Source organism: Natator depressus, chromosome 27 (assembly GCF_965152275.1).
Source record: "Natator depressus isolate rNatDep1 chromosome 27, rNatDep2.hap1, whole genome shotgun sequence".
NCBI lineage: Eukaryota > Metazoa > Chordata > Testudines > Cheloniidae > Natator > Natator depressus.
Genome location: NC_134260.1, coordinates 7,772,282 through 7,796,597, shown reverse-complemented (window position 1 = coordinate 7,796,597; position 24,316 = coordinate 7,772,282). Strand labels below are relative to the sequence as shown.

General features: G+C 43.5%; 1 protein-coding gene across 2 annotated transcripts; it reads left to right on the top strand.

Moving 5' to 3' along the window:
• The first annotated feature begins 874 nt into the window (after window positions 1–874).
• Window positions 875–18,535, top strand: CCDC47 (coiled-coil domain containing 47). Of its 2 annotated transcripts, XM_074940610.1 has the most exons (14): window positions 935–1,004; window positions 4,344–4,420; window positions 5,440–5,705; window positions 6,573–6,680; window positions 9,343–9,517; window positions 9,878–9,999; window positions 10,391–10,456; window positions 11,561–11,662; window positions 12,672–12,782; window positions 13,394–13,479; window positions 15,047–15,105; window positions 16,095–16,204; window positions 17,383–17,550; window positions 17,864–18,535. In XM_074940610.1, the coding sequence occupies exons 3-14, from the start codon at window positions 5,445–5,447 to the stop codon at window positions 17,942–17,944; spliced, it is 1,449 nt and encodes a 482-aa protein (XP_074796711.1). In that variant the 5' UTR covers window positions 935–1,004; window positions 4,344–4,420; window positions 5,440–5,444; the 3' UTR covers window positions 17,945–18,535. The 2 variants fall into 2 exon arrangements, with proteins under 2 accessions (XP_074796713.1, XP_074796711.1); XM_074940612.1 differs by lacking the exon at window positions 4,344–4,420 and having other exon boundaries at window positions 875–1,004.
• The last annotated feature ends 5,781 nt before the right edge of the window (window positions 18,536–24,316 follow it).

The window sequence follows — 24,316 nt, the reverse complement described above, 5'->3', positions numbered from 1 at the left end:
ACTCCCCGAGCAGTGTACGTTTTGCGGGAGGGGGATGGAGAAAACCGCAGGAGAGGATGCCAGGGATCGCCTGGCCAAGAGTGGGGAACTTCCCCGGAGGAGCCCCCCGGGCAGAGGGGCCAAGGTCAGCCGGACCTTGTGGCTCTTAAGTGGGGAGGCGGGTATCAGGGTGCTGGCCAGGAAGTCCTGAGCCAGGCCCATTAGCCCAGCTCCAAGTAAGAAGGCAAGCAAACACCTCGTTACAGGGGGTTACGATAAAAGGCCTATAGAATCATAGACGGTACGGAGAAAGTGAACAGGGAAGTGTTCTTTCCCCTTCACATAACAGCTGGTCCTGGATGACAGGGCATGGCTCACACGCTCTTGCCCCGTTCTGTTCGTTCCCTGTGATGCATCTGGCACTGGCCCACGTCGGAGCCAAGACAGCAGGACCAACGGTCTGACCCACTCAGTATCTTCTGAATGGGTTCACGTGCGACACAGCCAGTGTGGGGCCTACGACCTCTCACCAGGCCGCGACGCTGCGTCACCGTGTGACGCTGCTGCCCTGCAACCTGGTGACCTCTCAAAGTGACGTCACGCCGCGTGACAAGGTGAGGCGCTGATGGGACGTCACCGCATTCCCTTACGTCACAGCCCTGCCTTGACGTGACGTCACAGCGCCACGGGGATTGCGGAGCGTGGGGATTGGGGGTGGCACTGATGTCGAGGGGCCGCGCCGTTGCCTGGCAACCTGAAGGGGGGGCCTGAAGACGAGGGGGCAGCGCGCGTGGTGGGTTGTGTGTCCCCCGGCCCCAGGCACCGTCCCCCGCTCCCTCGAGGCAGCGGTTCCCCGGCCGCGGGGCAGGGCGGGAGCGGCGGCGGACCCGGAACCCCGCCTCCCCGCTCTCACTGCGCCTGCGCTCACTTACGCAAAGCGCGCAGGGTGCGCGGCTGGCGGAGGGGGGCGCTGAGCGTAGCGAGGCTGGGCCGAGGTGGCGGGCGGGAGCGCCGGCCGGACTCAGGTAAAGGTGGCGGCGGCGGGACTGGCTGGCGCGGCTTCCCCGCCCCGCGTTGGGACTCGGCCCCGGGGGTTGACCCCGGAGCGGCTCTGGGCCCCGCCTCCCTGCGGGGGGAGCCCTTTGGACTTGCATCAGGCCTGTGGGGTCCAGTGGGGACCCCCCAGCCCCGCCCCTGGCGCGGTCTCCCCGCGGGGCGGGGTCGACAGGCCCCATGTTGACCCCCGTTGCGCTCTCCTCGGGAGCAGGTGGTTTTCAGAACTTGTTTTCTGGGGACCCAGTTTGAAGAAAATGGTTGATGCCCGCGACCCAACGGAGCTGGGGCAGAGGGGCTCGGGGTGCGGGAGGGGGCTCCGGGCCGGGGCAGAGGGGCTCGGGGTGCGGGAGGGGGCTCCGGGCCGAGGATGAGGGGTGCGGGAGGGGGCTCTGGGCTGAGGCGGGGGATGGGGTGCGGGAGGGGGTCTAGGCTGGGGGTAAAGCCTTGGCTGGGGCTGGGGGGGTTTGGGTTGCAGGAAGGGGTTCTGGGTTTCGGGGGGTGCCTAGGGCTGAGGCAGGAGGATAGGGTGCGGGAGCGGGTCTGGGCTGGGGGTCCAGACTCTGGGGTGGAGGGTTTGGGGTACAGGAAGGGGTTCCAGCTTGGGGGGGGGGGGGCTGGGGCAGGGGATTGGGGCATGGACTTACTTCCGGCAGCTCCCGGTCAGCGGCGCAGCTGGGGTGCAGAGGCAGGCTTCCCGCCTGTCCTGGCAGCGTGGACCGCGCTGCGCCCCGGAAGCGGCCAGCAACAGGTCCGGTTCCTAGGTGGAGGCGCGCAAGTGGCTTCATGTAACTCTCACCTGCAGGTACTGCTCTCTTCCACTCCCATTGGCCGGTTTCCAGCCAGTGGGAGCATGGAGCCGGTACTCAGGGCGCGAGCAGTGCGTGGAGCCCCGTGGCCCCCCTGCCGAGAAGCTGGACCCGCTGTTGGCTGCTTCCGGGGCGCAGCACGGTGTCAGAACAGGTAGGCACTAGCCTGTCTTAGCTGGGCAGCACGGCCGATGGGACTTTTAACGTCCCGGTTGGCGGTGCTGACTAGGGCAAGGTGACCTAGTGCCTTACAGAACTGGGTCGTGACCCGCATTTTGAAAAACACTCCTCTGGAGAAATCTCTTCTCCTCCCCCCACCACTTCCAATGATGCTGACTTCCAAACTCCTGATTTCTCTTGCTGGGCCATGTGTGGCAGTGCCCCCTCCCCCCCTTAAGGGCGCTGGGGTTCTGAGCCATGGTGGGTGTGCCCTGGGCATGTGGAGCCTTGCTCTGCCCAGCTGCTCCATTGGGGTGAGCCAACAATGTCTTTTGGGACCCTGCCTGCTCCCAAGAACAGAGCTGACAGGTGGAACAGAGCGTGATGTGCACCTAAGAACTAGGGTACAGCTAATTTTAGGTACTCTAACCTTGACTGTGTGCCTTTAGGGACTTGTCATGAGATCCTGGAAACTCGTCTTGTTTGGAAGGGAAAAGATTTAATATCGGAGCAGTAAGCACTCCCTACAAGAAACAGTGCCACCCCATAATATATGGTCCTAAATTCCAGATAGCACTGTGGCTTTGTGCCCTGTGGAGCAGGGCATTGCTATGAGTCATTTTTCAGTGGTGGAAGCTGTGAGTTACTGCCACCTCTGTTCTTTCTACCAGAAGCAGATCAACTGGTGAATTGCCCCCTCTGAAGGGGGAAACTGTGCACCATATGAATTGTGGTGACCACACAGGACGCACTATGAAGTACGGCGCTTCAAGCAATTTTGTGCTTAGGCCTCCATTGCTGAAAATATATTCACTGTGACACCCAAATCTGTAAAGCCATATGAAAAATGGATTATGACTGTGATTCCCAAAAGGTATCTAACTTAACAGAAGTGGCAGGGTACTTGGTAGTTGGATCTGCTTTAGTAGTCTCAGGATTCCTTATTCCAAAGGAATGGGGGATGTTCAGCTGATCATATAGCCCGGCTGAGTTAATGTTTCTACCCTTACAATGCTCGTTTTCTCTTCATAAGTGGCATCACCTTTTTCATTCAATTCACATAAAATTTGTGGAGCTCCTAAGGAATATTCTAAACTTACAATGCAACTAGATAAAGCACTGATCTTGCTCATGCGCACCCTTGTACACTTCGTATTTAGGCTGTCTATCTAGAATGGAAGGCCTTCAAGAAAGGGACTCATTTATTATCTCTAAAATACTTGGAATGCTCTGGGTGCCATACAAGTAGTACTCAAAGGTACAGCACATTATGGTAACAAAAAATGGTTTCTGTTAGTTTCGGGTAACTAAAACAAAAGTCAACATTCAAGTCAGCGCCACAGTGAGAATGAGAAGATGAGCTTTACTTCCATCAAACTCGGTGGTAATTCTCCACAAGTGTCTGTGAAGTGCTGTATTTGACTTAGTATTGCTCTTAGAGGCCCCAGTTGAGATCTCATTATGCTAGGCACTGTACTATTTTAAGAGTTTATGATCAGTAGACAAAACAAAGTGGAGACCGGGAAAACTGAAAGTGAAGTGACTTGCCCATGGTCACACCACAGGCTAGTGGCAGAGCTGGGAACAAAACTCAAGTTTCCTGAGTCCCAGTCCAGTCTTCTATTCAATGGCCCACATTGCCTCCCAGTGAAACAGCCATACTCTTCCCAGTTTTCTTTGTTAAACGCATAACAAATGGGTCCAGAATAAAAGCAGAAACTGCTCAGCAGGACCCATTCCTGAACGCACATCTTAGAATGATCAAGGATATGTTGTTTGAAAGTAACAGAACACGATTGCTGCTCTGCTGTTTCAAATGATTAGATCAAGTGTATTTTGTGATATTGATGGTGCTATTGCTACCTAATTTTTCCATTTAGTGACCTGAATACATGGGTAATAACCATCGCAGGTGCAGTCTCTTATGTTCTTTAAAATGAACAAAAAATGGAGAGAGTTGATCACTTGGACATTTGATGAGTGATACTATTGTAGAGAGAGTCTTATTGGGAGTCCATCTTTTTATCCGGACATGGGTAAAGTGATAGCTATCTAACTTACATATTGTATATGTTCCCAAGGACACCGTGATAGGCAAATTTGCTAAATAAACAGTAGCAAATACTCCACCTTTAGCTTCAATGATCTGTGTTGATTTCTCTATTATTTAATTTTAATGTGCACATTCCCTTGCTGTGTGTCTTTTAGATCAGGAATCTGGTGCGGGAAGGTTTTTCAGTATAAGTCACCACTGTTAGTAAGCAAACTGACTTGATTAAGGTCAGACTATGCTTCCCAATTGTCTAGGCATTGTTTGTACAACTGTTCTTATTTCTTTATCAGATGTGTATTTAAATGATGTACCATACCAGCGCAGAGAGGGAACCCATACTTGGGTGTTAAGCAAACACTTGATAAAGGTACCAGAAGCATGCATACTCGGGTCAGACACCTGTACATCCTCCATTCCATTATTCAACCCTTTGTCTGAGGGTCTGTGTGTATATATATGTGTGTGTGTGTGTATATGAAGATAAAAAGGAATTTTGCCTCCTCTTTGAACACTTGGTGAGAGACTTTAGCAGGAGAAGCCAGACTGTGGTCTGTGGGACCACAGTTCTCCGAATTCAGTGCTCTGTCAGTCCTAGTTACTTGCTATGATTGTCTGGGAGGGAATCTCTGCAATCTGCACTTCCATATTAAGCAAGAGGGTCTGCTACATGCCATGCAAATTGGATGCAGCCTTCAGGCTCATGGTAAGTTGCTAATGGGATCCATTGTATACTTTTTAAGTGCCTTTAGTATATAGGGACTAGGATGTCAGTGTCATTTATCCTGAACTGCAAAGACCCCTGTCTCAAACCTGAGAGGTGTGAGTTGCATGTTGGAAAACTTGAGTAGAGAAAGAATTGCATTATTATTATTATTTTTATTTTATTATTTTTTTTTAAAGAAAAGCGGGGGGGGGGGGATCTCTAGAACTCCTCTTAGTTGTGGGGAGGAATAGGAGTATGAGAATGTCTCTCTTTCCTTGGGGCTAATGCCTATTAATTTAAGACTTGGCAGTTCTATAGTGTTATTTCATGCCAGGATCTCAAAGCATTTTACAAATGAGCCTCTATGTGATGTAAGTATAATATGATGTACCTTCTGTAAGCCTCAGTTCACCCATCTTTGATAGATAAGTAACTTGTCCCAAAATCTTTGATAGAGCTGGGAAAGAACCCAGGAGTCCTGTCTCTGTCTGTCTCTTGTGCTAATCCACTCCCCTCTTTGCCATTTAGGGAGCCTGAGCTCAGAAATTGATTAGACAATGTCTTATAATTGTACCCTCCTTGTTCTGCTTTCCCATAATTGGGCAGATGTTAATGCATTAGGACCTTAGGAGAACTAAATAAATGCCCCCTTTTAACCTGTTTTGTATTTTAATTTTTTGCAGTGACAATGAAGAGCTTGTGGATCTTCCTTGTTGTTTTATTCGTCCCATGGGGCTTTTCTTTGGCCAAGTTCGATGAATTTGAGGACGGAGATGACATTGTGGAGTACGATGATAATGACTTTGCTGAGTTTGAAGATGTTACTGAAGATGTAACCACAGAATCTCCCCAGAGGATCATAACTACAGAAGATGATGAGGAGGAGGCTACTGTAGAGCTTGAAGGTCAAGATGAAAATCAGGAGGACTTTGATGATGCAGATGCACAAGTAATGTCAAATTTATGCCTTTGCCCCTTTTAGCCTCTCATTTGAAATGCTTTTTCAGTTATCAAACCAAGATCCATGATTGTTCTTGTACTATACCCCACTGCAGTACTTATGCTGTGATCCCATCAGATCTCCCAAGCTATGTGGAGTCTGGCAGGGTCGATATTTAGATGGAATATTTCAAAGGAGCACCTAAGGTCTTCAGACAGTGGTACTCTTCCTTTAGAGTAGATAGTGAACCCATTGTGGTGCTAGGGAGAGCTCTGCTGCTGGATGTAACATCTTCCTAGTGAACTGTAAAACAGAGATCCAACCAGTTGCAGTCATTAAAGATCCCATGGCACTTCTGCAGAAGTAAAGATGTTAACTTCTGCCTCCTGGTCTAACTTGGGAGGCAATATATAATCACCCTAAATGTCCCATACAGTTTCAGTTGCATGCAGTCATCTTCTCTTCCCATCATAAACTTTGTAAGGCTTTGCTGTGTCCTGTTGAGAGGTTGCTATGATTCACTGCAGAGGTAGGTGCATTTCAGTGATAAATATAACAGTCTTTTGAGAATCATTTGGGTATTGGTTTATAAAGCACTTTGATATCCTTGGGGTTGAAATGGCTGTTAAATCTTCATAAAATTGTGAATAAACATTTTATTTCAAAAATGTCCCAAATTAAAAACAAAACAAAACACTTGTACCCCAGCAATTTTCATTTATCTTAACTTTAAAATCTCAGCTGTAACATTGTAAAAGAGACTGCTGCTTTAGAGGGATGATACATATCCCTTTATTTTTTGTCCCACCTCTGTTGTGTTTGCCGCTTGCTTATCAGGCTTGAGATGCTTAGGCTGCTTGTGCTCTTATCCCTTAGGAAGGAGATACTGAGAGTGAGCCATATGATGATGAGGAATTTGAAGGCTATGAAGAAAAAACAGACGCATCTCCCAGCAAAAGCAAAGACCCCATAACAATTGTTGATGTAGGTATAAATGTCTGAGTGTCTTTCCATTCAGCACTGTGATTTATTTGTAGTATTGTAGTGCCTAGAGGGCCCTGCAGAGAACAAGGCATTATTGTTTTAGCTGCTGTACAGACATAGTTAAAGTTAAAGGTAGTCTTTTGTCCTGAAAAAGTTACAATCTGAAGTGACAAGAATAAGGGTGGGAAAGGAAACTGCTCAGAGATGTTACATGTCCAACATCACCTAGCCAGTTAGTAGCAGAATTGGAATCAGGTCTCCTGAGTTCCATTCCAGTGCTCCTATGCACTGGATTATGCTGATTGTCACAGATTCAAATATCATGACATTTGAAACTGACGTATTCAACTGTAGATGGCTTGTTCCTTAATGTGTTAACAACTATGTAAAACTGCTAGTACTTCCCACTCGTGTGCACTCAAACTGAATTGGTGTCATCTTCTGGTCTAGTTTATTATCACATGGAATACAGATTGCCTTAATATTATGCCCGTGGTCAGCAAATGTCTCTGCAACAAAAGTAACCATGTTTTAAACATGGGTTTTGGCCAAAGCATTTTTGAATATGGTTTATCCTTACGTTAGAGAGAGAAAACATGCTATAACCATAGTACAAATCATGTTTTAGTTAGTGTGTACCACAGCTAAAACATGGTTCTCTAACATGTTTGTGTATCTTGATTACACCGGCAACAAAAGAACATGTTCTAATGATAGTTATAACAACTGTGTTTAAATTTTTGGGTGTTTTAAGCGTAACGGGGGTTGAACATTGCAGATTTGAAATATACAATATTGAGTCCTCTTGATTCCAAAAAAACCTGAGGCTTTTATAAAGCAGTTAAGAGACAAAAAGGGCAGAGTTACATTTTTTTAAAATGTTGTAATCAAATGTGCCAGTGGGAAATACCTCATCTCTTTTGACTGAGGGGCAATATCTTGGCAGTAAAACTAATAACCACCCTCTAATGACTTCAAAAAGAGAACTCCACAGAGAGACAGCAGGATCTTCCTATTAGATTTTGGTCACTATTTGCACTAGAATTCCTAACTGTGTTCTGAAAACACTTTCAAAAGTTGGTTACAGCACAGTTGTAATGCATCTTTGTCACACCTTTGGTGGTGCTCAGATAATGCAGTGATGGGCATGGTGTAAGAACCTGAACAGAGTAGTGTTACAATTGCGATGAGGTGTTAGGCTGACTACACTGGAGATTATTAGTTAGCACAGTCTGGCTCTTGGAAAAGAAATCTTTTCTTCACACTGGTCAGGGAACCTGTGTTAGGCATATGCTATGTTCTAGACTGCAGTTCAGACCAGCGAAACATTGTCACCGCTTGTCTTGTAATCCTGCGTGCCTTAAAATGGTCTGCTTCTGTAGCTCCCTGTCTAGACACTTCCAGCCAGTGTACAAGCATGCACTGAGTGTCTGTGTGTTGAGCAGTTCTTGTTCAGCAACTCTGATATCAGCAGCCTGGTTGTTATACCAAAGTCACACTCTGATCTCCACTAGCTTTGGTTGCTACTAGCCAAATGACCCCAAAACTGTGTGCCCAGAAATGTCCAGCCCTCTTCTGGAATATTCAAAGGAGTAATAAGGTCCGTTGCTCCTATAAAGAGACCAAAGCACAGCAGCTTGTTGCTTTAACTGGAGTTAATAATCACTTCAAATCAAACATAGTACTCGGTAGATTAGAATAAAAGTAAAACAGGTTTATTTAATCAGGGGGAGATTTTACGTGAGGTCAGGTATAAAGGATAACGTCAGATATGGTTACAAACAAAAGTAAAAACACTTTCTAGTGACTAAAACTTAACAGGCTACAGTCTTGGTTCAAGGTAAGGTTCTTACCACACTTCCTTCCAGCAAGATGGCTGATCATCAGCTTGGTCAGGATCTCCCACAAAATACAGTGTGCTCAATTCCTTTGTCTGAGTTGAAAGATAATTTGGGGTTCTTTGCCCCTCTCTTTTATTGTCTGGTGAACTTTTGAAATGTATCCTTCTCAAAGTTCAGTGCCCCTCCTTTGATGAAAAGTGCAATGGAGTCTGATGGAGAACTTTCCATGCTGGTTTCTTGCCCAGAGGTACTTTCTGCAATGTAAATTGATCTGTCCCTTCAGCTTGCAATATGCTAATGGAGGATCACTTGACTGTGATGGCCAATTGTCTATGATTGCACCTGGATTGAGGCTTTTCTTTTGGGGGAAAAACCTGTTTACCTATTCCCCAGTCTTGTCTGGTTCAAACACATTTTAGAAACTTCATACAGAGGGAATTCGTAACTTCACATATAACATTATAGCATTTTACAATTATATTAATAACCAGAATGGTGTTAGCTTTCATATGGTACCACACAAGGCATATTTTGTACAAATATTATTGCAGTAGTGTTTATAGAGTGTGAATACTTGGAGCCTAAGGTCACAGAATACTGTATCCGCTATCTTCCAGCATGATTGCTGCTAGTACAAAATAAGCCATGTGTCACTAACGAAGTTGGCTCTAAGCAGGCTCTGGTCTATAGCTAAGCTTTAGCAAAGCTTATCGCTGTCATTCAGGGATGAAGCTTCTCTGGTAACTTACACGTTTCAAAACACATGATTGTGCAGAATCCATTACATCCCGTAATAAAACTACTTAATTCGCTCACCACAGGTCCCTGCACATCTTCAAAACAGTTGGGAGAGTTACTACATGGAGATCTTGATGGTAACTGGTCTTCTTGCTTACATCATGAACTACATCATTGGGAAGAATAAAAACAACCGGCTGGCTCAGGCCTGGTTCAACACTCACAGGGAGCTGCTGGAAAGTAACTTCGCCCTTGTTGGTAAGTATTTGCAGTTGCTATGCCCAACTGTTCACTGCTTTGAATGTGACTGGTTTATATTACTGATGAGAATGGGCTGGGGAGAGGAATAGCCTTTCCTCTGGCAGCACTTGTTAATATTAATGGCAGTTCTGCATGTTGTGAAGTAATATACCACCCCTCCAATGCTGAAAAGCTATCTAAATGCAGTAACCATAATGGTGTAGAATAAGTTGCATAAGCGAGCATTAAGATGGCACTGTAGTCCAATAGAATAACCCAGGAATACATGAATTCTAATCCTAATGATGCCATTTCACTACTTGTCACCGACCATTAGATTACACTTCCTTTTATTAACTAATATATTCTTTCTTTCAGGGGATGATGGGACAAATAAAGAAGCCACAAGCACAGGGAAGCTCAACCAAGAAAACGAACACATATACAATTTATGGTGCTCTGGCAGGGTGTGCTGTGAGGGAATGCTTATTCAGCTAAAGGTAAGGGTGGGGGAATCTTGCAGTATTGTTCCACTAACTAACATGTGGAAGTTCAAATTTTGGCCGGGTGCAGAATGGAAAGCTTTGTTGGTTTCTAAGACCTGATCTCTGCACAAAGTGGTGCCAGTTTAATTAAAGCTGATTTTTATACCAATTAGTTAAACTGGTGCAACTTTGTGTGGCTCAAGCTAAACTGATATAACCAGTTTTAAACCAACAGTCCACACAAAGCGGCACCAGTTTAACTAAGCAAATTTAAGTTAATCTAGTGAATCTTTGTGTATGCAGACAAGACCTTAGCCTACCTGTAGATGCTACTACGCTCCAGTAAATTGCTAAATATGCAAAAACTGCAGCACTGTCTTCTGTACTAAAACATTCTCTCTTTCAGTTTCTCAAGAGGCAAGACCTTCTGAATGTACTTGCTCGTATGATGAGGCCAGCCTGTGACCAAGTGGTATGCACTCAGTTCTTTAGATTTACTGTGCATAGTTCCTGTTGCATTCCTTCAACTCCACTAGGCTTTTGGTCTTTCCCACAACTAGCCGGACAGTGGCTTCATAGAGAAACGCAGCTTTCTTCCATCTTCCTTCAAACAAAGTAACTCTGTGAAACGACCTGCAGACACCATTCACGTTCTTTTCCTCTTTCTCTTTTTTTTCATGATACACCAAACTTCTGATGACTGGTGACTTGTTTGTGTATCTGTGGGTTTTATTGTTCATGTGGTTTTGTGAAGCAAGTCTGTCATGCTTCGACTTCATCTTGACAAAACTTGCTTTTGTGACTTGCCCTCTCGAACAGTTGTTCTGTCTTTTGAACCCTTTTATGAGTGCAGCCTAATCACATTCGGTAATCTGTTATCTGCCCGGTATTGTGCATCTTGTAAAGCTAATTGGTGTTGAACAGCTGTTAGTGTTAGGGACAATGGGAGCCCATATCACCATGTCAAAGTATAAATGCCAGTATCTACACAGTGGACACAGTATCCATGAGGCATGCTGTAAGGAAAAATGGGGGGGGTATGCTCTGCTAGTACTTACTAGGTTTTACTTTTTCATATATATTTTCCGTTATATTTTAGTTTTTATATTGTTGATGTATTCTTTATTCTGTCTCATTTAGAAGTGGCAAATGCATGCAAACAGTCTGCTATTGGCTATCTAGTATGCACTCAAATTGAGTCCTCCTTCAGCTCTGCTATGTTGCCCATTGCCAATAAACCCTGAGATTGGGAACTCTGCTTTCTAATTTTGTTGGACAGTTACCGTATGGTTTTGGGAGTGAGAAAAGAAGCCATTAAGTCCAGACATAAACAGAATAGCTTTATCCCTGTTGAAATAACACCTGGATATTTCAAAAGAAAATGTACAGCTAACTTTTTGTAGTGAAAACATTTGTTCCACAATAAGATTTGGATCTGTCCATTGCAAGTGCTCCATGGCTGGGGGAGTCTATTGTCAGGGCCTAGTCCATGATTATGGCTCGTAGGTGCCATGCTAATACAAATAATTAATAATAGTATAAATCCAGTCACTACTGGTTTCTCTTTTTTTCTCAGCAAATAAAAGTAACAATGAATGATGAAGATATGGATACCTATGTGTTTGCTGTTGGAACAAGAAAAGCCTTAGTGCGACTTCAGAAGGAAATGCAGGACCTGGTATGTGTGTGTTCAAGTTGGAAGTAAATGGATAGTTCAGGCGATTGGTAATGAGGTATAAAGTCTTTCATCTCTAGGTTGCTTGTTCAAGTCCAGGGCCAGTTTGGAATAACTGAAAGTTGTTACTATCTGAAGGCTAAGTGGCCTATTAGAATTAATTTGGGAAGTGCATTCTCAGTCCTGTTCCCAGTGGACAAGTATCCACATCCTAAAACTGGCACTGATTTGCTTCTATATTGGCAATTTTAGCAGAAGGGAAAGGAAACTTTTGTTACCTTTACAAGGGGTCTCTCGAAATCGAGTTTTAGATATGTCGACAGGTGCTCTAAATTTTTGCTTGATCTCTCTTAATCCAGCACCAATTACTTTGTCAGATTTCGAAAAATCTACTCACTAGTGATGAATGGGGAACTTTCTCTGACAAGTCAGCTAGCCTAAGCCATTAATTTCTGCAGAATTTAAATTTTCACTAACAATCCCCTCTTTTAAAAAAAAATCCACTCTTAAGTCTTGATACTTTCAAAGAATCTTTCCTGATGTGACCAACTCTCTAGACTACTCTAGAGCCACTGCTGCTGCTTTTAACTTTCCCCAAACAGCAGCAGCAAAGTGAAATTGCAAGATGTGGGTCAGTTTTTCTGCTGTACTTCATTGTACAGGCTTTGCTATATTGCCAAAACCAATGTAAGATGCATCAGTTCCCTGATATAGCCATGTCAGCATGTCCCTACAGTCAGTTTTCATCTCATCTGTAAAAATCAACTGCAAGTAACCTCTCAAAACTTAAAAAAAGATACTAAATTAAGAATACAATATATATGTTAGCATCTGGGGTGTTATGGTATTGTGGGAGTGTACTTCATGCTGAAAATGTCTGTCCTCAGTCAGATGGAATTAAGAAACAGTAAATCATGTTTATTTGTATTTCAGTACTGTCCAGGATCCCCATTGTGCTAGGCACTGTTCAACCCCAATAAAAGAGACTTTTTTTCTCTTCTCCTTCCAATAGAGTGAGTTCTGTAGTGACAAACCCAAGTCTGGGGCAAAGTATGGGCTTCCAGAGTCGCTGGCTATCCTGTCAGAGATGGGAGAGATCACAGAGGGAATGATGGACACAAAGGTAACTTTGAAAGAACCAGTAGAAACTCTCAGGCATTTTCTTGATGGGCTTGGCCATTTTAAGGCTGGAGTTCAGTGTGGAATCTCTCACAGATGATACAGCAGGGAATTGAATGCCGCATAGTTCTCTCCTTTAGAGAATCCTGAGAAACAAAGATCCCAAAGCAAATGCAAGAGACAGAAAATGGATACAGTTGTCAATGGAGAAAACATCTGTATTAACTTTTATATATTAGCATATCCATTGTAAACTTGGGACTTAAGCTGTCATTTGCAATGCTGACGTAGGCAGAGAAGCGTTGCCAAAGTGGTGGAGTGTTAAAGACCTTCAGTATACACCTTTGAAGTTGTGGCTGATCATTGGATGAAATGTCATGCCCCAAATGAGAACTCTCCATCTTATGTCCTTGAGTTGCTAACATTCACTCAGGACTGGGATGTAGTTTATCCGCATGGCGCTCTTCTCTAGCAAGAGTCACTAAGTCAGGGTGGTAACTTGAGCACAAGAATTGTCAAAAAGCAGGACGCAGAGACGCTATAAGCAAACCATTTCAGGAGACAGTTTTTCGTATAACCAATTCATCTCCGACCTAACCTCTATTTCTCTTTCAGATGGTACATTTCCTCACACACTATGCTGACAAGATCGAGTCCGTCCATTTTTCAGACCAGTTCTCCGGTCCAAAACTTATGCAAGAGTATGTATGAAACTAGACATCTTCTAATAGCTTTATAACAGAGCAGCAGACAAAGTATAATCTGACATACTTGTGAGAGTATTCTAGCAGGCTACCTGTTGCATTGGGGGACACGTATAGAAATAGGACGTAAAGGTGAAGCAGGTAACAAGAAGTTCCCAACATTTTCAGATGCTTTACTAGTTTTCTAAGATCGGGGTGTCTGTTGCCCTCCATTCAGTTGTGTGATCTGACTTCACTGGAACTTGGGCTGCTCCACCCAGTTTAACAATTGCCAGGTATAGCATGCACCGCTGCTTGGGAAGTGACCAGCTGCCAGCAAAGGGTCTCGGTCAAGTAAAGATAAAGAACCTAGAAATACCAATCACAAACCATGTACACCGTGGCTGGAAAACCATGGTTTGCGTGCATTTTGGATCCTAGAAATGATATTGCATCTCTTTGTTTCATTGAGGTTGACAATTCTAAGAAAACCAAGGGTCACTTACCCTTTCTCACGTGAAGCTGTCTTTTACCGTTCTGCCCTTGGTTTCTTATCTTAGCTTTGTCTTTCCTCCATGGTTCTCACCCATGTTGTAGAAGTACAGACTCGCTGACTTTTTCAAGGCGTCAGGCCTCCTTTTTCAAAGTGATGTCACTTGGGGCACCTGCTAACAATATATCCAATAATCTGAAGCAAATGCTGCACCAATACACGGGCCCGATATGCTGTGAATAATTTATTATGAAGCCCATATAATTCCCACATTGCAATAAGAGAACAAACAACTTTATCTGATCCAAATATAAATCAGCATGTGTGCAAAATACTGAAAGCACTAGGCTCCTGAGTGTCCTGTGGAAATTTAGGGACTTGGTTTCCATAGTATCATGGGGTGTATGTACTCGATAAATATGAAGACAAGCTCCCTGTGCCCAGGGGCTACCAAGCTAAAGTTAGGCTGATGATACCACAAAAAGGCATGAGGTGAGGAGTACACAGATGGAATGCCCTTTGGAGGTACAGTATTCCATACAGGAATGAAGTATTTTTCTGTGGTGGATTGGCATTTGGATTTTCCTGGAGAAGCTGGCCTTAAGGGGCGCTTTGGACGAAGAGAGCGTGGTTATGTGATAGACGAGACTTGGATTTTATAGGAGTTGTTCACTTCTAATTTTCTGGCACCTATGTCTCTCATCGTGTTCGATTGTGACACGAGTCATAGAGCCCAGAAATGGAGCAAATGTATGAATCTTCTCAGTAGCACATCAGATCTTGGATTGCCTCCATCAGTTACTGAATGGGTGGTGCTGCCTACCTACTTAAACATTAACACTTATTTTATGAATGTCTTTTGGATGGGGGAAAAAATTAACTTCATGGAAACTATTGTTTGAAACCTTGTTTGTGTCAATAAAAAAATAATTGAATATCAGTTATATTGTTTTTAAATGCTACCAGCCGTTTGCAAGTGGCTATCAGTTCTGCAGTAGTCAAGTGTGTGTTAAGAAATACACAGTACAATGTTATGTCCGTATTTTGTGTTCTCTTATTCCAACTACTCCTTTATTTCCTCTCTTCTGCCAGGGAGGGTCAGCCTTTAAAACTGCCCGACACTAAAAGGACACTATTGTTTACATTTAATGGTAAGGAAAGGTTTCCAATAACTTATCTGTGCAAGTCTGATCACAGTGCCCAAAGCATGTCACTTTTGGGATAGTAGACAGTATTTCTAGTGACTTAAATGCAAGTAGATAAAGGTACAGGATCCCTGAGTAACAAGTACAAGGGATGCAATAATGCACCGTAAGGGACTGAGTGGTATATGACATTGATAATGGAGCTTCAGTTCTCTAGGTCACCAGTTCAAATTCAGCCCAGGTCAATAATGATCAAAAGTCATTCTGGTCTGACTGCAGTTTTATGGTATTTGGGGAAGGAATTTGTTTTCTGTCCACTTTTCGTGGGCAGATGTCCATATTCCACAAGCCATCACCACAAGTGGCGATGAGGGCTAAACAACCAACTTGCCAAAAGTCAAGAATGGAATGTCAGCCCTAATGGTGATCCCAGTAGGTCAGTATTAGGACAGTGGGGGACAGCTTATGGTCATGCCTGTTGCTATCTGTGCTGTGCTAATTTTTTTTGGATTAATAGAAGCTGTCAGGGCTGCCAGGCTTAGCACCTTTTAAATTTAAAAACTAACCCACAGGGCTTCCAGTTATTTTCAACAAAGACCACATTTTTCCTACAAATGCATACACACACCTCCCATTAACTACAGAGGAAGCTGTGGGCATGTCAGAGGGCAAAGCCGTGGCCTTTAAATTGTATTTTGCAATGGTCAAAGCAGGAATTTCTTACCAGTATAAAAACATGGTTGCAGCCTGTATTCTTAATCAGTCTGGAAGTATAGTATGAGAGAAATGTGCCTGTTGCCATCTGAAGAATCTGAATTTAATCTCCAAAGCAAATACTTCTGTTAATTAACTCATTTTTAAAAGGAGGATTAGAGCATCTTTCTTTGCAGACTTTTATAAGCAGGCTGAGCAATGTGGAGAGGACGTTCTAATTATTAGCAAAAGCCTTGCCAATGTCCCTGAATTAATCTGATGAAAATGTCTTTGCTTTACAGTGCCTGGTTCAGGCAACACTTCCCCAAAGGATATGGAGGCTTTGCTGCCTTTGATGAACATGGTTATTTATTCTATTGACAAAGCGAAAAAGTTCCGTCTAAATAGAGAAGTAAGTCACATGCTCCTGTGTGTGTTGCTGTCAGATAAGATATAAAACTACTTATGGTTAAAGGTCCCATGATAACTTTTGTAAGGTGAGGAGCCTTAAAATTCAACTGTAACATCTATGGTGATTACATTCTGCTTGCCTTAAAACATATGGGGAATATCAGTTGGATTTGGTATTCTCTGCTACCTGTTGCATAAGAAAAGCATTCAAACTATTGCACACTTAACTCAAGGAAGCTGATACAGCCACAGTCTTACTTGGCCATGGGAGGCAGGGAGGGGTGATTAGAGATGGCAACAGTTATGTACAGTTGAGTATCTGCAAAAAAAGAGGTGGTTCAGTCTGAAGAGAAGGTGATGAGTTCAGATCAAGAACCAATGCACACAAAGACCATAGGAAAGGTTATTTGCAAATAACTTTAAGAGGTAATTAGATGTAAGGCGGTATATAAGGATCTTACATTTATTGCCTTTAGATGATAAACCTCCATACCTGGGATGCATAGTGGTAAGGAAAATTCCTCTTAAACTTTTTAAAGCTTTCTTGAAGTAAAAGAGACAATATACTTGCCCATATCTTACTAATGTGTGATTCCACTCTGAAAAGTTACTATATTAAAAAAAAAAAAGAAAAGTAGCCCCATTTTATTCAGCAGCAGATCTGCTCCATACATGTATTAGTCAGATCTACTTGCTCTAGTAACAAAATTTTTGTAATTGCTTTTCACACTTGTTAACTCTGCAAAGCCAGTACAGCTGAGAGTTAACTGGCTTCTCTTCCTCCATGTATAAGGCACACAGAACTAGGTTCCAGTCAACTACACCGGTGCAATGGGACTGTATTTGTGTGACTGTGGGCCTAACCTGACTTGCAGAATCTTTACTGCTGTTGAAATAATGAGGAAAGAATCCAGTTTAATACTTAGGTCCTGAGTTTGTACAGCTGACCAATATTGGAGAAGGGTGGGGGAACACATAAACCAGACAGGTTTAATCTGGAGGTGATACATATGGAATCACTCTTTCAGAGTAGAACTGCCATTTAAATACTGAGAGGAGCTATTTTTAGTGTCTGTAGCTATTCTAGACACTGTCTCTCTTTTTGCTTGTTGGAACATTGCCTTAGTGCCAATCATTTATCTGTATTAACTGTTTTTATTTCTGTCTCTTGGGGGAAAGGGTAAACAAAAAGCTGATAAGAACAGGGCCAGAGTAGAAGAGAACTTCCTTAAATTGACTCATGTGCAAAGGCAGGAGGCTGCCCAGTCCCGCCGGGAAGAGAAGAAACGGGCAGAGAAGGAGCGAATTATGAACGAGGAAGATCCAGAGAAACAGCGCCGGTTGGAGGTATAATGGATTTTCAGAACAGCTAAGGAATTAACAGCAAGTGTCTCCCATACATTGAGGTTCACTTGTAGGTATTCCAGAAGCATGGCAGTGTATTATCTTCTGTCCTGCTGGAGATCTGGCATAAAAGTGGAGCTGGTTTTCACTTATTTATTGATTTGTTAATTGTTTGCCAGTCTGTCTCTCTAGAGGAGACTGCATCCTGAACACAATACCTTAACTAGCTGTGTTATCTTGACCTTCTCAAATTGTCAGCTTGCTTTTTCAGTGAGAGTATTGATGTTCATTCAGTTCTCTGTATCCTTTTCTCCAGGAAGCTGCTTTGCGACGTGAGCAGAAAAAACTTGAGAAGAAGCAGATGAAGATGAAGCAAATAAAAGTGAAAGCCATGTGAAACCGTTGTGGGAAACTATCTCAGTGCCATGTGTAGACTTTTAATTCACAGGGTACAAAGAACTAGTTAATTTCATAATCTTACACTTCTTCAAACGCTATTGGCCATTAAGAGAAATGCTCTTTGCATCCACACTACTTAACAATTAATTTGGGTATTACAGCAACATACAGATATGTATAGAGGGTGTTTTGTCTCTGCAACTTTCTTCCAGGTGGTTTGATTATTTTGCTACTTCTGATGCTTTAAAAAAAAAAACAAAACTCAAACTTGCAATATCCCTTGACCGCCGTTTGTGATTTTTAAAACATAAAAAAGATTATGGAACTTTTAATCTTTACCAGTAACTTTACATCAGTGCTTTGATTTAGATTTTTAATGTTACAGGTAATTTTTTCCACTTAATTTAGGGGGAGGAAAATAGCCCCCCATGTTAGTGAAATTGCACAATAAACATTGGTGTGTTTCTATATCTGCATCAAGCTTGTAAAGGTACAAAACATAGAGCCTTCCAAAAATGGTATGGATATTTCAGGGATTTAAAACCAGTATAGTTTAGAAAGATGATTTTTTTTTTTTTTTTTTTTTTTTGCAAACACAGGGCACTGAAACAGTATTGCACAATCTATGCTATGGTTGGCATAAAGATAAAAGCTGTAGATCGGTTAGATATCAGGGAATGGCATACATGAGTACTGTTTCTTATGTGTAGTTGTGAATGTTGAAAGTGTAATACAATGTGAATTCTGTACTTTGCGTTTCTTCTTCAGAAGCGAATGCATGGTGAGTTGGCAACTTCATCTAGATTTGAATACTCTTAACTGTACAAAGTTGCCTCTTAAATATTTTCCTCTTTTTGATAGCAGCTGCTGCCTATTTAATGTTCAGCAAGAGGCTAGATTTGCAATTAAATATCTGTGCAACTTCCCTTTTCCCTAAGCAAGGAAAAAAAATATTTAGAGGTTATATAGTTTTTTGATCTGTTGAAGTAGTTATTTATTTCAGGATTTTAAGATTGAGGTGGGGAGAGAGATGCATGTGGAGGTAGGGGGAAGAAATGGACACAATTGTACAAGTACGCTGCTGTCTGCTGCATTTTATTGATGTTTCCTACCTAGAAAGCATTTTATTTTATTTTTTTTTTTGGTAACCTACTTTCTGCAGTTGTTTTTTTGGGAAAATAATTTGGATGTCTTTCTCTTGCATTTTCTTGTTTGATGCTTTGTGTAAATAATTTTGTTCTGAGGCAATAACAATGAGCTGCTGTTGAAACAGCATGTGCTAAAAGCCTTTGTTACAGCATGAGACATTTTACACTGATTTGAGTGCAAAAATCTGTAATGTGATAGACATACAAATCATTTTATAACAGCTGATGAAAAGTAATTTAAAGCCAAAAATAGCATAAAATTATGTGTAATTTTACTCTTTTAGCTCTATTTAGCTTGAGAGGGTGCAAGTCATACAATTTCACAAAATTCTTTTTAAAGAAAGTATTTGTGCTCTTTTGAGTAAATACAATGCTTTGCTGAATTTCCATACGCTTTTGGGCCATGGCAGCTAATTTTGTAATATGAACATTCATACGAACTATCTATGAAAAGAGTAAAATATAACTGAAACATTCTAACTGCCTTCTTTACTTTGGTGGACTCCTTGTTCCTTTTTGAGTATAGCCTCTATTAAACCCTCGTATCCTCTATGAGTACTCCTGTTATGTTAAAAAATTTACATTGAACCAGCTCATTAGAGTTCTGGTTTTCCACTCTGCTCCAGTAAACTTGTCATTGTCAAGAGTGCTGTCTCCTAAGAGAAGCTATTACCTTTTTGTCAGCCTTACAGTATATAACCCTGCTTGCCATAGATGAAATACCAGTGTCCTAGCCCTTTCCACTTGGTCGTGCTGAGACCTTGCGGGGGAAAATGAGATTCTAGAATATAGAGCATTAGGCAACAGCCCATCTTTGGATGACAAGGGCATGGGTGAAATCTACAACAGTATTAATATTTTGGGAGGTAAGACTAATCACAGGACAGTTTAATGTATCTCTCTTCAGTCACTAGATATCTTAAATCTTTCCAGTTTCATTAGTCATGGAGTATTGATCTTGGAAGAAATAACAGTATTTTATTAAAGAAATAGACGTAGCATCCCAAGAGGCTGTGTCTAAACTTTCAGGAAGTTTGAGTAGTTCCAAGGATAGGCCAGAACACTGCAAAATGAAGGGTTGATGACCCCAAATCTAAAATTCATTTGCATTAAATTCAAAATGGTGCTAGTACTCTCACAGTAGGGAGGGGAGGGATCCAGGGAAGGTGGTTCATATTCTATTTAAGTTGAACTCCCCCCCCACCCCACCCCACCCCACCCCCAAAAAAAGATTTTTGGGTTCACAATTATTTGAGTCAGGGAATTCATCTCAGCTGAGATTCTGACACCAGTTTAACTCTGCTTCCCATACCCAATCCCACCCTCCATATGTAGACCCACCCATACCTCTTAAGATTTATCTATTGTGATTTTAAAATCCTTAGGCAGGTGGAGTATCTTGCATGCCCTCTAAACACAGGTTCAATTCTCCTGTTCTCCAGATGTGGGGAAGAGAACGTAAGCTGTAGCCTTTCAAACATCAGGCGCTTTAGGACCTTGTAAGAAACCAAGAATCAAAGGCCTAAAATTAGACATACCCCCATGTGCTGGTCTCTGGGTGCAAACCAGGCTATTCTTGTAAATAGGCAGAGAATTGGAGGACTTGAATTTCCTGCTTGGAATATTTTTGTATATTTCAGTATTCTCATAAGCAAACTAAGGCAATGTGGTCTATATGAAATTACTGTAAGGTGGGTGCACAACTGGGTGAAAGATGGTATTCAAAGAGTAGTTACCAATATTTTGATGTCAAACTGGGAGAACATAGCTAGTGGGATCCCACAGGGGTCAGTCCTGGGTCTGGTTCTATTCAGTATTTTCATTAAGGGCTTGGATAATAAAGTGGAGAGTATGCTGATGAAATTTGCAAATGACACCAAGTTGAGAGGGGGGTTGCAAGTACTTCGGAAGACAAGATTAGAATTCAAAATGACCTTGACAAGTTGGAGAATTGGTCTGAATTCAACCAGATGAAATTAATTAAGGACAAGTGCAAAATACTTAGGGAGAAAAAATCAAATGTACAACTACACGATGGGCTGAGTACTGGTGAAAAGGATCTGGGGGTTATAGTAGATCACAAATTGAATGAGTCAACAATGTGATGCTGCTGTGAAAAAGGCTACACTCATTCCCGGGTTTATTAACGGGAATGTTGTATGTAAAACATGGGAGATAATTGTCCTGTTCCATTCGGTACTGGTTAGGCCTCAGCTGGAGTTCTGTGCCTATTTCTGGGCACCAGACTTTAGGAAAGATGGGGATAAACTGGAGAGTCCAGAGGAGAACAATAAAAATGATAAAATGTTTAGAATACCTGATCTATGAGGAAAGGATAAAAAAAACTGGTCATGTTTAGGCTTGAGAAAAGACAATTGGTGGGGGGCAGGGGAACATAAGAACTGGCGGGGGCATTTGGGCTTGGACTGGAGCCTAAGCTCTGGGACCCTGCGAAGGTGGGGTGATTTTTCTGCCCCAGAACTTGAGCCCTGTGAGCGTGACAGCTGACCTGCGCCAACCGTAGCTGTCCTACAGGTCTTTTATCCCTTTTATGCCCTCAACCCATACCTAGGGGTTGAGGGCATGTCTTTCATGTACTGTGTCCCTACCAGCTTTTTGGAAGAGAGCGCTGCGGTAAGTTGATGGTTCTTGAATCACAGAGGGGCTCTCCTGCATTACGAACCTCTACAGTCACATTGGTGTCTTGCTGTTTTTATTCTTTTCTGAGTGCTTTGGTTTGCAGTCAGTTGCATTTTCTCTACATCTTTCCTCTAAAAGATGCTTGCAGCCCTTTACAAGCTTTACTGTTAACATGAAGGAGAGCCTGTGCTGAAGAAAGGGGACTAGGAGGCAGGAGCCCTGGATGCAGACCATGTAATCTTGGATAAGAAATTTAACCTCTCTGTAAAATTGGGCAAACTCTTACCTCATCCTCTTGGTTGTAAAGTACATTGAGATCCTTCAAAGGAAGGTGCTATGAGGGTATAAAGGTCATTGCCTGGTTCCATAACACCACCCCCTCTAGTGAATGTGGCAGCTGTTGAGGTATGTAATAACTCATAGCATCAAGAATACAGTTTGAGGGGAAGGGAATAATACTGAATACTGTAAATCAGGGGTGGGCAAACTTTTTGGCCTGAGGGCCACATCTGGGTATGGAAATTGTATGGTGGGCCATGAATGCTCACAAAATTGGGAGTTAGGGAGTGAGGGCTCCAGCTGGGGGTACGGGCTCTGAGGTGGGTCCAGAAATGAGTTCAGGGTATGTGGGGGGGCTCTGGGCTGGGGCAGCGGGTTGGGGTGTGGGTAGGGGGGTGAGGGCTCCGGCTGGGGGTGGAGGCTCTGGGGTGCAGGAGGGTGGGACCAAGGGGTTCGGAGGGCGGGAGGAGGTCAGGTGTGCAGGCTCTAGTGGTGCTTACCTCAAGCAGCTCCTGGAAGCAGCAGCATGTCCTTCCTCTGGCTCCTACATGGAGGCACAGCCAGGCGGCTCTGCACTGCCCTGTCCGCAGGTGCCATCCCTGCAGTTCCCATTGGCCCCATTTGCTGGCCAATGGGAGCTGCAGGGGCAGCGCTTGGGGCAGGGGCAACGTGCAGAGGCCCCTGGCTGTCCCTACACATAGGAGCTGGAGGGGGGACGTGACACTGCTTCCGGGAGCCGTGCAGAGCAAGCCTCTGACCAACGTTCCCTCTAATTTTTGACAGGCTGTGTGCGCAAAAAATTTCTTCTACAAATTTTTGTGCGCGTGGTGTTTCGTCGTGTGCGTGGGGTTTGGGATCTGTGTACATGCACACAGCTTAGAGGGAACAGTGCCTCCGACGCCACTCCTGGGCAGGAGCTTGAGGGCCAGATTAAAACGTCTGAAGGGCCCGATGCGGCCTCCAGGCTCTAGGTTGCCCACCCCTGCTGTAAATCAAAAACTGCCAGGGTACTACTATAGGAAATAACAACTACTCAAGTTGGAATTTTGACCGCAGCGTGGCGTGTTCATCTATGTATTTTTGAAGTATGAGATTTTAATAATCACAACTAGCCAATGCTCATTTCTCATCCACAATTATTATTTTGAATAATATTTTGTATATTTTGAAACTTACGTCCATGAACGTGATTTTGTAAATTGTTGCTATCTCTTTTACAAAAGTTCCTAGCATACTCTGATGTCATAGTCCACACCTTCAAAAGCATGCATCAGGCCACCCAAAATCATGGTTGGCTTGAACATCACAAGATTAAAAATAATAGGTTGGGGGTTCTTTTTATGGGATTTTAGGTAGACTCAATGAACTCACATTTTCCAGTTTTTTGTTTACTCTGCCCTCAGCTGGGCTGGAAATTTATTTTAAAGGGAAACTGAAATTCTCCCATACACCGCTAGAAGCTAGGGCTATAAGAAAAGTTGGTAATACTGAAAAACATTAGTTTTGCAGTTATTGCATTATTTTGGACTACTACTGTACAAAAGTGTGCAGAGAAAGTTTATTATCCCATCCATACAAACCTTAGATGGCTTTGAGCCGTAGCTCACGAAAGCTTATGCTCAAATAAATTTGTTAGTTACCAAGGTGCCATAAGTACTCCTTTTCTTTTCAACCTCCGGTGGCTGCAATATTTGGTTTCAGACATAGGAGGCTGGACAATCCTGCAATCCTTTCTGAGGCAAAATGCCAGATCTCCCTTGGAGCTTCACCTAAAGGATTCCACAATTAGGGGTGAAGCTTGGGTTTCTTCCCTTCAGTCCACTGGAGTATGGAGACCATAGACTATCGGGGTTGGAAGGGACCTCAGGTCATCTGGTCCAATTTTTGCCCCAGCTCCCTAAATAGCCCCCTCAAGGATTGAACTCACAAGCCTGGGTTTAGCAGGCCAGTGCTCAAACCACAATGGGGGTGGAGTTATTTAACTGGCTCAGGGGTTCTCTGCACCCCCTTCCTTGAGGACTTTTCACCCCTCCCCTCCCCATTCAGCCTGAGTGTGGGCACGAGTGTTATGGGGCTAGCTCAGAGACTGCCCCCACTGTGTGTGTGTGTGTGGGGGGGCGTTCCTATAGGGCTGGCTCAAGGATTGTCTCCCCCCCCCCTGCATTTCCCCACGGGGGGGGGTTAGTTATGTGGCTGGTTCAGAGAGTGCACCCCTCCCCGCCATACACCCTGTGTAGGAGGGGGCGGCTACGGGCCTGGCTCAGGGATTGCGCCCCCCTCTATTTACCCGGGGGGGCGGGGGT